The 14,886-nt window shown below is 42.1% G+C and overlaps 1 protein-coding gene across 1 annotated transcript; it reads right to left on the bottom strand.

Annotated features, from left to right (window-relative positions):
• Positions 1–3,204: 3,204 nt before the first annotated feature.
• On the bottom strand, positions 3,205–6,898 carry OTOR (otoraplin). Its single transcript, XM_043883807.1, has 4 exons — positions 6,743–6,898; positions 6,238–6,377; positions 5,203–5,313; positions 3,205–4,344 (listed from the first exon to the last, which is right to left on the bottom strand). Exons 1-4 carry the CDS (start codon positions 6,855–6,857, stop codon positions 4,321–4,323), a joined length of 390 nt encoding a protein of 129 aa, XP_043739742.1. The 5' UTR covers positions 6,858–6,898; the 3' UTR covers positions 3,205–4,320.
• Positions 6,899–14,886: the final 7,988 nt, after the last annotated feature.

Below are 14,886 nucleotides of genomic sequence, written 5' to 3'. Positions count from 1 at the left end.
AAACAGCAGAAGTCTGAGCCAGCGTCCCACGTGATAAGGAAGAGGCTTGAGGGGTCTGAAATCTATGACGATTCCATTGCAGAAGTTCCACTGGCTTTGACATAACACGAGGAACCAGCCAAATGCAGCCTGTTTAGTTTACTTGTATTTACTGCATTTGCGGTAACAAACATGTATCACATATAACGTTATGCATCCTAGTAATCTATCCAGAATAACCTCCTCTTTAGTATGCATTCTGACCTTTGCATGCCTTTTTAGAAAGTGAGTGGAAACCACAGTATCTCAGTCTCCACGTGGGTCCCTGTTGTGTTCTGAGGAGGGGTTCTGTCTCCCCAGTGGACCCTGGGCTGTCGTGTGCTTTGGATCTTATACAAGGCTTTCAACAGAAGGAGGGTCAGAATGTCTGGCCAGGGACTTGAGCTTCCCACCTCCAGAGAGCAGAGGGACAGCCTACGGCCCGGCAGATACAGCGACTGCCCTCAAGCTGTGGACCCCAGGGACTCACACTCTGGTGGGGCACCCCTCCCCACCATGAGGTGGATTTCCCAAGAGGTGCTGCTGTTTACACCCCTGCTAGGATGGAGATACACAAATGAGACAACCCTAATATGATTAGTTTACACGCGGACACTTATCTGACTCTAGGTCTCACGGTGAGCCATACGCATACACATACATGTTGATCTTTCTAAGATGTGGCGACCGTACATGCTGATGCTGCTGAATGGCTGTGACCAGAATTGGGACCTCAAATCTAAATTATACATGCAATATGTAAAAGTACATATGGCAGAGTTAAATAAACAAAAAATAGTCTTAAAAAAAATTATACACACATATTTCATACCATGTCCCTGAATGGCTGGTGAAATGACTTGGGACTGTCAGACAATTTTAGGTGATTTTTTTTTTAAATTAAACTACAAAAAAGTATGCAATCTGGAAAGTGTTCCAAATATCTTTGCTGTAGACGTTCCAGATGGCCTGATGGGGAAATGCAGTGTCTGATCAGTGAAGCATCTGGTAGGTTACAGCACAAGTGTACGAGTGAAGGGCATTGTCCATGGAAATCCTCTGGGGTCAGCTCGGGTCGCTTAGGGGTCCTACCGTGTGCAGACCCTGTGCACACATTGTATTTAAACCTTGCCGCAACTCAGCCACGAAGTTGTCATTAATCCCTTTTATTATTTTTTTTGTATTTATTTTTGAAAACCTTTTTATTTTATATTCCAGTATAGCCAGTTAGCAAGGTTGTGATAGCTTCAGGCGGACAGCAAAGGGACTCGGCCATACACATACATGTACCCCTTCTCCCTCATGCTCCCCTCCCATCCAGGCTGCCAGATAACATGAGCAGAATCCCCTGCACTGTACAGTAGGACCTTGTTGGTCTTCCATTTAAAATACAGCAGTGTTCACATGTTGATCCCAAGCTCCTTAACTACCCCTTCCTCCCATCCTTCCCCACTGGCAACCGTAAGTTTGTTCTCTAAGTCTGCATTTTTTATTATTATTATTATTATTATTTTTGCTACACCATGTGGCATGTGGGATCTTAGTTCCCCAACCAGCAATTGAACTCATTGATCCTGCCTTGGAAGCACAGGGTCTTAACCACTAGGCTGCCAGGGAAGTCTGTAACCCCTCTTATAGTCAAGAAAATGGAGGTTCCTCGAGGTTTGAACCTTACTCAAGCAGATGCACAGCTAGGAAACAGCAGCATGAAGCTGTGTGGCCCACTCTCCCTGGGTGCCTTGGGCTCTGCTTTCATCACCCAGCTTTTCTGAGCCACCAATTCCACACATCCTTTGAAAAAGATTTCAAGTTTTTGCCTGCCAGCACCCACCATTCCCTGACTCTTCTCACTTTCAAGGGCTTTCTGTCCTGGCCTCATCCTGAACTGGTTACCCACTTTTTTAAAAAAAATTAACTTTATAGTTTCAATTAAAAATTTTTTTAAATTTATTTGGCTGCACTGGGTCTTAGTTGTGGCATGAGGAATCTTTTTTAGTTGAGATCTATGTGATTTATGTGAGATCAGTTCCCTGAGCAGGGCTCAAATATGGGCCTCTTGCATTAGGAGCATGGAGTCTTAGCCACCGGACCATCAGGGAAGTCCCTCACTTGCAATGGTACCCAGTGCCCTGCCCTAGGCCATCTCCCACTCTCCCTAAGTGGGATCATGGAACCGACTTGTCTGTGCTACCCATGTCCAAGTCTCATCTTATTTCCTTATCCTTCCATAAATCTTATGAATTAAATGTGTATGCTTTTTTTCTGTTCACCTGTCCTACAACAGTTTTAACTCTTAGGTTCAGCCACAGAGTCGAGAAGGTAGAAGGAAGTTTTTCCCTTCCTACGATGTGTCCGTGAATCCCCGAGGGTCTTGTTAAGATGCTGGTTTTGATGCAGAAGGTCCACGGTGGGCCCTGAGACTCCATTTTCTAACCAGCTCCCAGGTGAGGCCCTACCCCTACTGGTCCAGGGATGACTTTTTGCTTTCCCAGACCCTGGATGGTATTTAAAGTTCCTGCAAGAGCTTTCCTTCTTTTCCAGCAGGTAAGCCCCCAGGAGATTTGAATCAGTCAATGAGCTCTGAATTTCTGGATGAGACCAGTCCTGGGGGTGGGAGCAGATTTGGGCCAGGAGGGAACCTAGAGCTGGAGGCCCTGTACCTGCGGAGTGAGGCTGGATGCCTGAGACTGGGCGGATGGGGGTTCTGGGTGGACTGAGCGCACAGTGGGGATGCTGGATGTCTTGAGAGGTGATGGGGTATCTGGGAAGGGTGGGGGGGGGGCACGACCAGCAAGTTAAGAGGCAGATAGAAACAGAGGTTGGATAAATGCCTCTTACCTTAAAATTGTGTTGAGAGATTTAGATGCTGCCTGAAGCATTTTATGAATAAAGTGAGATAGAAAAAAAAAAAAAAGGTAGGTTTGGGTTTAAGAGGCTTTTTCTTGGGGGATACCATTTTATTTGACTGACCTCCATAAGAGTTTGGCAAAAACATATTCACCCAAAGTCACAGTGGACACAACTGTAAAATCACCCTGGGGTCTGTCTCCAACCTGTCCTAAAAATCCTCCTCTCTATGCCCTGTGGGATGATCAGATTCCAGAAAATGGGGACAAACCTCATTCCCATCTCCCACCTCCCAGACTTTCTATTCCTCAAGCTGAAAGTGTTTTTAAACATTTTTGACTCAGAAATTGTGAAAATTTTTGAGTGTAGCACAGGCATTTTAATTATATGTAAACAAACAAACAAAAGCTCATGACTACATCAAAAGAATTACATGAGTAACACACAATCAAAGCTGATTTCCAGTTAACTGTGGAAAAACTTGTGGGTCCATCAGGATCACCAAACCTGTATCCCCTCACCAGATCTCTTAACATATTACCTTTGACTTAGGGAATAGGATATTCAAAGTTGAAATAGAAGTGGAGAAAATAACCCACAGACTTTTTAAAATTTTTTGATTTGAAGCTTGAATAATATCCAGTAATAGCACGTAATAAGGGGAAATTATTATATTACAAATATTTCATAAAGTACCCCACCACCACTTAAACTAATTTAAAATTTAGAAATTAAATTTAAAATTACTTAAACTTTATTAAAATTAAAATATATTGAAATTAAAATTTTACATTATTTAAAATTTTGGGAGAGGTAAATTTATTGTTTAGAAGGTAAAGTTATTCAACTGAAATAATTTGTGAGACCTTTTTAAAAAAGAAATTTAGAAGCATTGTCCAAACAGTTCTTTTTCTCCCCCAGCAGCTTCACATCCCAAAGGCATCAAATATAAAAAGTAACAACAATCCTAGAATACTCCTTGATGACATAGTCCATTGGGGTACATTATAATACTGCAGTTGGCCAGAGAAACTAGTAGAAGACATCATGTCCAAAAAAAAAGAATCATGACCTTAAGTTTATTCAAGGATCCAAAGAGCTGGGAAGAATTACTATTTAGACATAACTATAAATGAACCATCTTCTAGTTGATCCCCTTGTAAGAAGAGGCTCTAGGCTGAAAAAATAATTCTCTGCTTTCAACTCACCCACTTGAGGAAAATATCATCCAGTTCCAGGTAGTCTGGAAGATCAGACCTGGAGAACATTCCCCCTCCTGTTTTCCTTTCCTTCTTCCTCCTCCACCCTGTCCTCTCCCCTCCCCTTTATCTGCCATCTCCAGCCCCAAGTCAAACTCTTGAAACAAAAGTCAGAAATTAGTGACATGTATTTTTTGGTTTTTCTTTTTTCTTTATTTCTGATGTTTCCTTTCTATTGGCGACTTTGTCTAACTTCTTACTCGCAAAAGAAGTCAATATCCTAGGGGGGAAAAAAGAGCGAAAAAAGACTGAGCTGAACATGCAGGACCAAAAAACAGATGTAGATTCTTTATTTAAAACCATACATAATCAAAGGGAAATTTGGATTTAAAATAAGTAAAGCTTGAACCCCGAGAGTATGACCCAAGTTTTACTTTAACTCAAAAACTACTTAAAATGAAGATTCTCAAATACATTTCTAATTTATGATTCTTTGACACATTCAAGTTCAATGCTAAGACATGATGACAAATGAGTTGCATGTGTGTAGGTTGGTCAAAGTTTTAAAGCTATTTCGCACAGCAGTTAGCTCCAGGAGAATCATTTCAAAATAACCACCTTGCAAAGTCACTCAAAAAGGATCTTTTATTTCTGTTCTGGTTATATAAGACCCCAGGGCATTAGGAAAAGTACAATTCTTTTTCATACATAAGTAGAGTCTCTCTATCACAAAAACAGGCATTCAAATTTTTTCCAGAATGTTTTGATTTTATTAAATAAATAATAAATACAGGTGCTGATATTTTTCTCAGCCTGTCTTTAGTTGATAAGTGAGCCTGTCAGTAAGGGTCAGTTAATACTATTTTGGCTTCTTTCTTTGTGACATGGAGTCATTTTCAAAATAACTTACAACTGAAACACTTTCTCTAGTGATGAGAGAGGGTTCACTAAACTTTCAACATTGATAGTAGCTATAAATGCTCCCCCAAGTCTTGCTGTCTAGAGATATCACCCGTGGAAGTGGGGGGGGGGGTTTACTTGATGCAGCTTGTAAGTTGCGTGATGCATCTTTTTACACCTGCCTTCATCTACATTCTGAGTCCTTCTCTCCCCTCTCCCCAGCCCCAGAGATGCTTACCGTGGTAGGAACTTCCTTAGTGGCTTCTTGGTACACATGTTGTTCCTGGACCAAGTTGCTGGGAAAATAACCCACGGTTCCCATTTCATCCTCAGACTGATTGCCATAGACCTGAGTGCCCAGAAATGTAACAGAGAGGGGAAAGCGGGTGTGATACTCCTTCAGAAACCCTCAGGCATCCTCTTTGCTGTCCCCGAGAATCATATAACTACCAATGCCTTGCTTCTCAGCCTGGATTCTGGGGGGCACAGACCCAAATCTGAAGTTCACTCACAGCAACTAAGTCAACCCACAGAAACTGTGTGTCTATTCTTTTGTGGCCCACTCTTACTGGCCTCCCTACTTTAGCATTTCTTTGTGCAGTCTGTGAGCTGCCCGGAAATCTTTTTTGGAACCCATAAATGAAGTCTGTATTTTTTTTTTTTTTTAAGTAAATAGACACTGTTATTTTAAAGAACTTTTAAAGGACGCTTCACATTTTTTAAAATTCAAATGAACAGATTCTTGAGTGCATTTCAGATTTAATTCTTCATTACTTGTGAATATATCTCTGGAGCTGGAGCTGCAGTGGAGGACAGTAAATCAGTTCAGCTTCATCCCTCCCCAGGGTCCACCCCTGCATGTTTTAACTGAAGAAAGCAGATTCTTTGGAGTGAAAGAGGGTGCTAAAGTTTCCTTAAAAATATTGAAATGTAGCCTGACTGCCAGCACACATGCCTTTTACTTGGCAAATCCACTCAAGTATTTTTGAATAAGGTTCAAACTCTTTGGGATGTTCACGCCCCCATGTGTTTGACTAGATTTTCTTGCCAAAACAGCAAATAAGCCTACATTGGGTTTTGTGATGAAATTTTCTTTGTTTCTTTAAAATGCAATAAAAGCAAATATACATGAAGTTTTGCATAGCCACAGCTTCTCTATTGTTCTTAACAGCTAGTTTTAAATATTAAAATGTATCGAAGATAGGTAACAGAGGAAAAGTTAAGGGCAACACATGTCAAGATATTTTATATATTTTAAATAATCTCGTCTTACGCTGCCAGCCCAGAATTCTCCAGCTTCATTTTCTTTTACCAGTTTTGAGTAAACATAGATCCGCTGCCCCTTTTTAACATTAATGAATCTACAGTCTGGAGCATTGTAATCTTCTTGAGCTCTGGCCAGAGAAATAGTATCTGGAAGAAAAAACCATGAAATAGTATCTAGAAGAAGAAAGCATTGACTCCTGGGTTTTAAAACAGTAAAAACCGCAGAGCATATCAGAAGACTAGGAAATCACAGTGACTAACACCTCCTGGTTTATCGCTCACATTCAATTCCAGAAGATAACTAAGGTTATTAAGCAGCATCCAACAGAATCTTAGCCAAGTGAATTCTTCATGCTGAGACACAAAACGCACAGACCCGGAGAAAGGACGCTAATCGCATGCACATTAGGGAAGATTCACTTCCAAATGCAATTAGATTCTATGCCATTAGTGGATATTTCTTTTTCAATTATATAATAGAAAGGTAATAAATGGCGTAAAAAAGTCCTTACAGACACACTCATCATCTGCACACAGCTTCTTGGAAGCAAGTCTGTCCATAAATATTCCATGCACGGCACATACGGCCACAAGACCTGGGAGGAAAAGTAACAACAGTCTTGCCATCTTCCTCTTTTGCTGTTTTTGCTTTTGCCCTTTGAGTGGAAGTGGAGACTGACTTCAGTGCTTCCTGTCTTTTATGTGAAAGCCAGACATCTGGGCGAGTCCCCCGCAGCCAATGGGGAGGTGGCTACCCATGCCTCGGCCTTCAAAGCAGTGACTGGGCTCTAGGGGTTATTTAGCATCAGATTTTCTAGAGAGTCTCAAACGCTGTGTCTTTTTTTACACATAAGTGCTATCCAAAATAGTCCACTATTTTAAAAACACTTTTTATTTTATAGTAAAGTATAGCCGATTAACAATTTTGTGATAGCTTCAGGTGGACAACAAGGGGACTCGGTCATACACACACATGTATCCCTTCTCCCCAGACTCTTCTCCCATCCAGGCTGCCACATAACATTGAGCAGAGTTCCCTGTGCTGTACGGGGAACTTGTTGGTTATCCATTTTAAATTCATTCTCGAAGTCTGTAGACCTATATCTGTTTTGTAAATAAGCTCATTTGTATCATTTCTTTTTAGATCCTTCATATAAAGTATGTCATACAATATTTCTCTTTCTCTGCCTGACATACTTCACTCAGTATGACAATCCTCCACCCTTGTTAGAGTCACTTTTGCTGTGGTTTATTGCATCAGGAAGACACTGGTGAAAGAACTATGAGAATTTTAAGTCATTCGAGAAATGTCTTTAGTTCAATCATCATATTCTTTCAATGTATGAGCAGATGTATTGAAAATGTGATGTCTATATCCTTAATACAAAGTATTTGATTAAACATCTAATAACATCTGGATTTATATAATAGATAAGTAGAGGATGCTTACATTGAAAATCATTCATGATGGGATCCTTAGGAGTCATGTATATCGGGTCAGACATGGATTGTAACAAGTTCAAGACCCTAGTAATGGAGGGAGATGGGGTAGGTGGTTTGGGAAAATGGAGCCGACTTTTTTCTGCCTCCTGTCTTGGAGATTTTTGAAATTCAGTCTCCAGTGTTCATGGCTAATAGAGAAGGGGGTAAAGCTGGAGGTTTGGGTTTCTCCCTGAACCCCATCCCTGCCTGGCCTACTTCCAGGCATCTTTCCTGTGGGAAGAGGGCCACTGCCACGAGTCATCAAAGCTGAAGCGCTCTTACTTGGCTCCATGCATTCAACAACTATTTCCTGAGCACCTGCTATGTGCCAGGCGCTGTTGTAGGCACTAGCGATAGAATTTAAAAAGACCCAGTCCCTAGGGTTTACTGTCGGGAGAAAGACACAATCGGCTGCTGCTTGTTGGAGGGTGTCTGGGGCCACCTCTCTCTTAAAGTGCCCCTCCCCCATTATTTCCAGGTTTTTCTTTTTGGCTGCACCATACAGTTTGTGCCATCTTAGTTCCCTGACCAGAGATCAAACTTGCACCCTCAGCAGTGAAAGCCTGGAGTCCCAACCACTGGACTGCCAGGGAATTCCCTAGAAATCATCTTTGAAAGCAGAAGGCCAGTGCGGTTTTCCTTTCTATAACCTAGAGGCCTGAGAGGATCTCGGGGAAAATGAAAGCATTGATCAAACCCTCGTAATACTGATCCGGCAGCTGTTTCACAGACTGTAACAGTCTCCAGCCAGCCCTTGACACAGGCGAGTTCAAAGACAATTGCCGTTTAAGAGGCACTTTCTGGAATGAGGACTGCACAAACTCAGCCAGGCCCCCTCAAAGCAGAGTGAAACGTTGAATAAAGCCACAACTAAGGCAACTAAGCTGAGGCTCAGAAGCCACCGTGGGCCGTTCAAAGGTGAAGAACTAAGAAAAGAGAGATGCCAGCCTCCCGAGGGCCACTTGAGCAGGCCTGGGATGTCCCAGAGTTCTGCAGCAGGAAGAGATGGGGTGGAAACTAGAAGCCTCTCTGTAAAAGTTTACTCACAAATAGCAATTCAAATTACAACAACTCGGCAAGCCATTGTGCCTGGTAGCGCACCACACGTTCGGGGTCTGGTGGGGTGGGGGTAGGGTGGGGCCAGAGGTTCAGAGATGGACTGTGCCCTGAGCTTCCTTCCCTCCTTCTTCTGGATTTTCAGATGGACTCTCTGAACCTTTAATCCCCCAAAGACATTTTATTTTTTCTTTAGTTCCTAAATTAGCTTCTCAGTCTGGGGTTCTTAAAATGGAGGCTGTGGCTCCTTTAGGGTGCAAAAATAGGCTTGGACAAGTGGGTGGGATGCAGGCAGCCTCCTTGCCATGATGTCCAAGGCCCTGCTGGATTTGTCCACCTCCCTCCGCCCTCTGGAATCACCTTCTGTCACTGTCCCTCCCCGACTCTGTTCCTGCCACACCAGCCGCTCTGTCTTTTGAAAACGCAAAGCTCATGTCTACTTCATGCCTTTTGGGCTTATTGCCTTTTCCTCTGGATACTGGCCTTCAGGCCTCTGATGGTCAAGATGGCTCGACAGACAGACCAGTTTAACAGAGACACTTGCACTCCCCCAACCCAATCTGTCCATCACGCAAAACCGTGGACCCTGTCCTAATACGTTTCACTACCTGACTTGGCTTGTTCACTTACTTGGTGGCTGTATGTCCCCTGACGCCACAGTGAACACTCCACAAGGTGGGGACCTTTTCCATCTTGTCCATTGCTCTACTTTTCGCACCCAGAAAAATACTCGGTATTCATAAACTGGTATTCATTGAAAGCATGCATGATTCCCCCCAAATTGTATGCTTAGGTGTGTACGTGCATGTATACTCTTTTTTTTCCCCCTGGGGAAAGTCCCTAGGTTTTATCAGACCTAAACAGAGGTTCAGGCTTCCCTGGTTGCTCAGTGGTAAAGAATCTGCCTTCAATGCAGGAGATGTGGGAAACCTAGTTTTGATCCCTGGGTTGGGAAGATCCCCTGGAGGAGGGCACAGAAACCTACTCCAGTATTCTTTCCTAGAGAATCCTACAGGCAGAGGAGCCTGGCGGGCTGCAGTCCATGGGGTTGTAAAGAGTGGGACAGTACTGAAGAGACTTCACACACACACACACACACACACACACAAGTTCATTACACCCTTCAAATTAAGACTCATTAACTAAATGATTAGGACAGAGATGCTGGGGGCTTGCCACCAAAACATGGTGCCCAGACTAGCAACTTTAGCATCATTTTATAAAGTCTCTCAGACCCTACCCCAGACCTGCTAAATTGCAAACTACTTTTTACATGATACAGAAGTGATTTGTATGGACATTAAAGTTTAAGAAATGCTGCTTGAGGGCAATCAAATACAGCACAGATTTTTAGCCAGGATTTCACATTCACTATTACGCCTTTGCTGGATTCATTTTCAAGAGACAAAATGCCCATTAAATACCCTAACAGAAAATACTTTAACTAATAAGAACCTACTGTATAGCATAGGAAACTCAATACTCTGTAATGACCTGTATGGGAAAAGAATCTAAAAGAGTGGATATACATAAAACTGACTCACTTTGCCATATAGCAGAAACTAACACAACATTGTAAATCAACCATACTCTAATAAAAATTAATTTAAAAAACTTACATCCAAAAAAAAAAAAAAAACTTACATCCACACAGAAACCTGCTCAAAAATACTTTAAGCCTTTAAAATATATATATATATATATCTGGCTGCGTTCAGTGTTAGTTGCAGCAGGCAGGATATTTGATCTTCATTGCAGCATGTGGGATCTTTAGTCGTGCGTGCAAACTCCGAGTTGCAGCATGTGGAACCTAGTTCCCTGACCAATGACCAAGCCCAGGGTCCCTGCACTGGGAGCGTGGAGCCACTGGGTCACCAGAGAAGCCCCAAGCCTTTACGTTTAAAATGGAGATAGCAGGGGGAGGAGAGGGTGGGACCAACCGAGAGAGCAGCGCTGAAATACACACACTACCACATGTGACGTAGACAGCTGATGGGAAGCCACTGTGTAGCCCCGGGAGCTCAGCCTGGGGCTCTGTGACGACCTGGAGGGGAGGGATGGGGGCGGCGGGAGGGAGGTCCAAGAGGGAGGGGGTACATGCATACTTATGGCTGATTCGTGTTGTTGTATGGCGGAAACCAGCACAACATTGTAAAGCAATTATCCTCCAATTGAAAAAATGGAGACGTGAGCCTCTCACAATAGTTTCCATTTTGACACTATCTTCTATTTATCAATAGACTGCATTTAAATCTAATCATATAACCTACTTCATAAAGGTAGAAATCTGCTTTGTTAATTCTTAACATTGACTCACGTTAGAATTACGCAGTGAGCTTGAGAAATACTGACGACTGGGTTTCACTCCTGGAGGCTGGGATTTAGTTGATGTGGTTGTAGGTTACTGTTGTTCTTAGGTCACGTCTGACTCTTTTGGGACTCCATGGCTATTGCCCGCCAGGCTCCTCTGTCCACGGGATTTCCCAGGCAAGAATACTGCAGTGGGTTGCTACTTCCTTCTCTAGGAGATCCTCCCCGACCCAGGGATTGAACCCGCACCTCCTACATTGGCAGGCGGATTCTTTACTGCTGAGCCACCTGGGAAACCCAGTTGTAGGTTAGGTCTGAGTATTTGCAAATATCTTGCAGATGATTCTAATACGCAGCCAAAGTTGAAAGTTAAATTCAAGTTGAAAACCACTATATTTAATGATGACAACATCTGCTCTCTTCAGACATTCTGTACAGCTCCCACAGATGAGTAAGGTAAGGACGGTCAGAAGATCCTAGTTTGATTGAATCGTCTTCAAAATATAGCTAATACATATGGGAAGATTAATGGGCCTGGAGGAGAAGAATAGGTTACAAGTAAGGAGATGGGGAAGGCGAGAATAAACCCAGTGCCACAGGGTTGCAGCCAGAGGTACTGTTGCAAATTCATTACTGTTTAATATAATTAAATAGATACATCCATAGACATATAGTTGTGATATCTCTATAAAATTAGGATCCTGAAAGGCTTAGGACAGGCTGAGGAACTGACAGGAGACTAAAGAGACATGACAACTACACTCAACACATGATCCTGGATTTGATTCTTGGGTCATGATTGGGACATCAATAAATCGGATGGATGCTATTTCTTGATGTTGCTGGTCATCTTGGAGTTATGTTAGAGAGTAGTCTTGTACTTAGAAAATACACCCTGAAGGATTAGGGTGATGAACGACTAGGTTCACACACTCTCAGATGGTTCTGCTAGGGTGCAGGAGGGCTCCCCAAGTAAGCCACAATGGTATAGTGATTAGTTTGAATTAGTTCCTTACAACACAACCAGCAAGAGTGACACTCTGACCCTCATTTCTGTCCCCCAGAAAGCAGAAAATAAATCTCTCATGAGAAAGGTGTACCATCCAGGGGTAAGACACCCTTTTCACCAGAGAGAGGGAATTCAGGTCAAGAAACATGTATAAACCTTATTACTTCTTGAATTTACTACCAGGGACAAACTGCTTAGATTCCTCACTATTTGAGCACCCAAGACCCAAGTTTCTTTGCCCTGTCAATTCATCTCTACTTTATTGTTTCTTTCTCTAAAAGGTATAAAAGTTGCCTGTTTTGAATTTTTTAATAGCTTAAGTTACAAAGGTAATCCTAAGACATATATATATTATATACAATTTGTTGAAAAACCAAGAAGAGAAAATACTATGGATCATCTGTAAAGTAATAACAATGATTTCTGAAGCTGACTTAAAAGCTGCCAAAATTAAATTTAGCATTTGCCACTAATTTAAGACAAATAATGTAATTTATAAAAAAAAAAATATTGACAAAATAAAAAAGTTTGCTTTGGCCACTATTTAGGTTCTCACTTCTATGGGACCTCTGTGCACATGAATTAACATTTGTATTTTCTCCTCTTAATCTGTTTTGTGTCAATTTTGTTATTAGTCCAGCTAGAAGAATTCAGGAGGGATGGCTGGGAAATTTTCCCTTCTTGACAGTTCAAAAACATTTATGGGAGTTCTGTGTACTTTTTTGGCTACTTTCATATAAATTGGAATTTTTTTCAAAATAAACAGCTTTCAAAAGTAATCAGATGTCACTTCTCTGCTTGAACTCTTCTCACAGAACTTATGTCCCACACAGACTTGCATGTGAATGTTCAGAGTCACTTTATTCACAATGGTCCCAAATTGGAAAGAACTCAAAATGCCCATCCACTTGAAGAACCAACTGCTGATCCACACAATAGAGATAAACCTCAAAAGCATTCTAGGGGACTCCCTTGGAGATGCAGTAGACGGGAATCCACCTTCTAATGTGGGGGCACAGGTTTGATCCCTGGTCTGGGAGGATTCCATATGCAGAGGAGCACCTTAGCCCATGTGCCACAACTCCTGATGCCCGTGGGCCTAGAGCCTGTGCTCAAGAGAAGCCACCACAATGGAAGCCTGGCGCACTGCAACCAGGAGGAGCCCCCACTCACCACAACCAGAGAAAGCCCACGCACGACAACCAAGACCCAGCACAACTGAGAAGAATAGCAATGATAATAATAATAATAAAAACATTCTACGAACTTCCCTGGTGGTTCAGGGTTTAAGACTTCACACTTCCACTGTAGGGGGTGGGGTTCAATCCTTGGTTAGGCAACTAGGATCCTACGTGCTGCCCAATGAGGCCAAAAAGTTAAATAAAAGTATTTCAGACAGGGCACAGTTGCAGCGACAGAAAGCAGATGGGTGGTTGCCTAGGGTCGGGATGGGGACCCCGACTGCAAAGGAGCACAAGGGAGGTGTGACAGAATGCTCTGTATTTTGATTACGACCTTCGAACAGCTGTATACAACTGTCAGAACTCACCAAATACTAACATGGGTGAATGCTCTCTGTAACTCAGTTTACAAAATCCTGTCATAGTTCCCCATTTCGGAGTGTAAGCATGCCCTTAAAATGGCCTACACAATCCCCTTTTCCATCCACCCTCTCCTTCCCTCTGACACCAACCACTGTGGCCAACCTCCCCTTAAACAGCCACTCAGAGCAGGGCCAGTCTGTGTTCTGAGACTAAGTAGTTACCAAGAGCAAGCAGGAAGAAAGTGTACTAGCAACTGGAACTGCTGTCAACATACAAGAGCAGTCTTTTTTTCGAGAAGCTCACTGTTAATAATATCACTTGACAACTAAGAAGTTATTCGTAAGAGTCAGACTCTGCAAGTGGTGAAGTTTAAGGAATAAAAACTATTTTGCTTTTTCCTTACGTACACATGTGGTAAAAATCTACATAAGCCTAAAAGTGGTCTTAACATATATTCCACAATTAAAAAAAAATCTAAATGATAAGAAGTCTTGTTTCAGAAAATATTAAAACAGGAACACAAAGTGACCAATAGTGTCACTTTACCATGTGCTATACATAAAAAATTGTCCACTTCTAAAGACACCATGGTTTTGCTAGCAGGGGATTGAACTGATAGCCTTAAGTAGAAATCAAACACTACAGAAAATGAACTTTGGAAATACCTGAGTATTGGTGTTTAAGAAGCACAATGAGGCAGCAAGGTTAGGATTGGCAACTGTTGGTTCAGACTGCTAGTCTTCAAAAAGATTAAACATCTTTCCTTTGGAGATCATTCAATCAAGAGGTATTAACTGAGTAGGTATTCCTTAGGAAACACCCTATCTCAAGAGGGTAAGAGCACAAGATGTGAAGTCTGAAGACAATATTCACTTTTTCTCCATTTTCCCAGAAAACATTTAATATAGTTACTCTTAAATGGTCTTTATTAAAGTAAAAAATGAATGAGAAGATTTGTGAAATGCCTACGACTGGCTCATTTGACTCTGAAGATGAAATTCAGATCCTGCCCAGGTCTCATTTTCTTCTAATATGCAGGATGACCATCATTACTTTTAGTACAAGAGTAACAAAGGGACTTCCCTGGTGGTGCAGAGGCTAAGACTCTGCACTCCCGAAGCAGCACGGCCCGGGTTCAATTCATTCTCAGGGAACTAGATCCTACATGCCACAACCAAAGATCCCACATGCTGCTAAGACTCACTGCAGCCAAATAAATACATACATGAATGAATAAATATTAAACAAACACAAA

This window comes from Cervus elaphus, chromosome 23, assembly GCF_910594005.1.
Source record: "Cervus elaphus chromosome 23, mCerEla1.1, whole genome shotgun sequence".
Classification (NCBI taxonomy): Eukaryota; Metazoa; Chordata; class Mammalia; order Artiodactyla; family Cervidae; genus Cervus; species Cervus elaphus.
The sequence above is the reverse complement of the archived record's forward strand: the minus strand, read 5'-3'. Positions and strand labels throughout refer to the sequence as shown.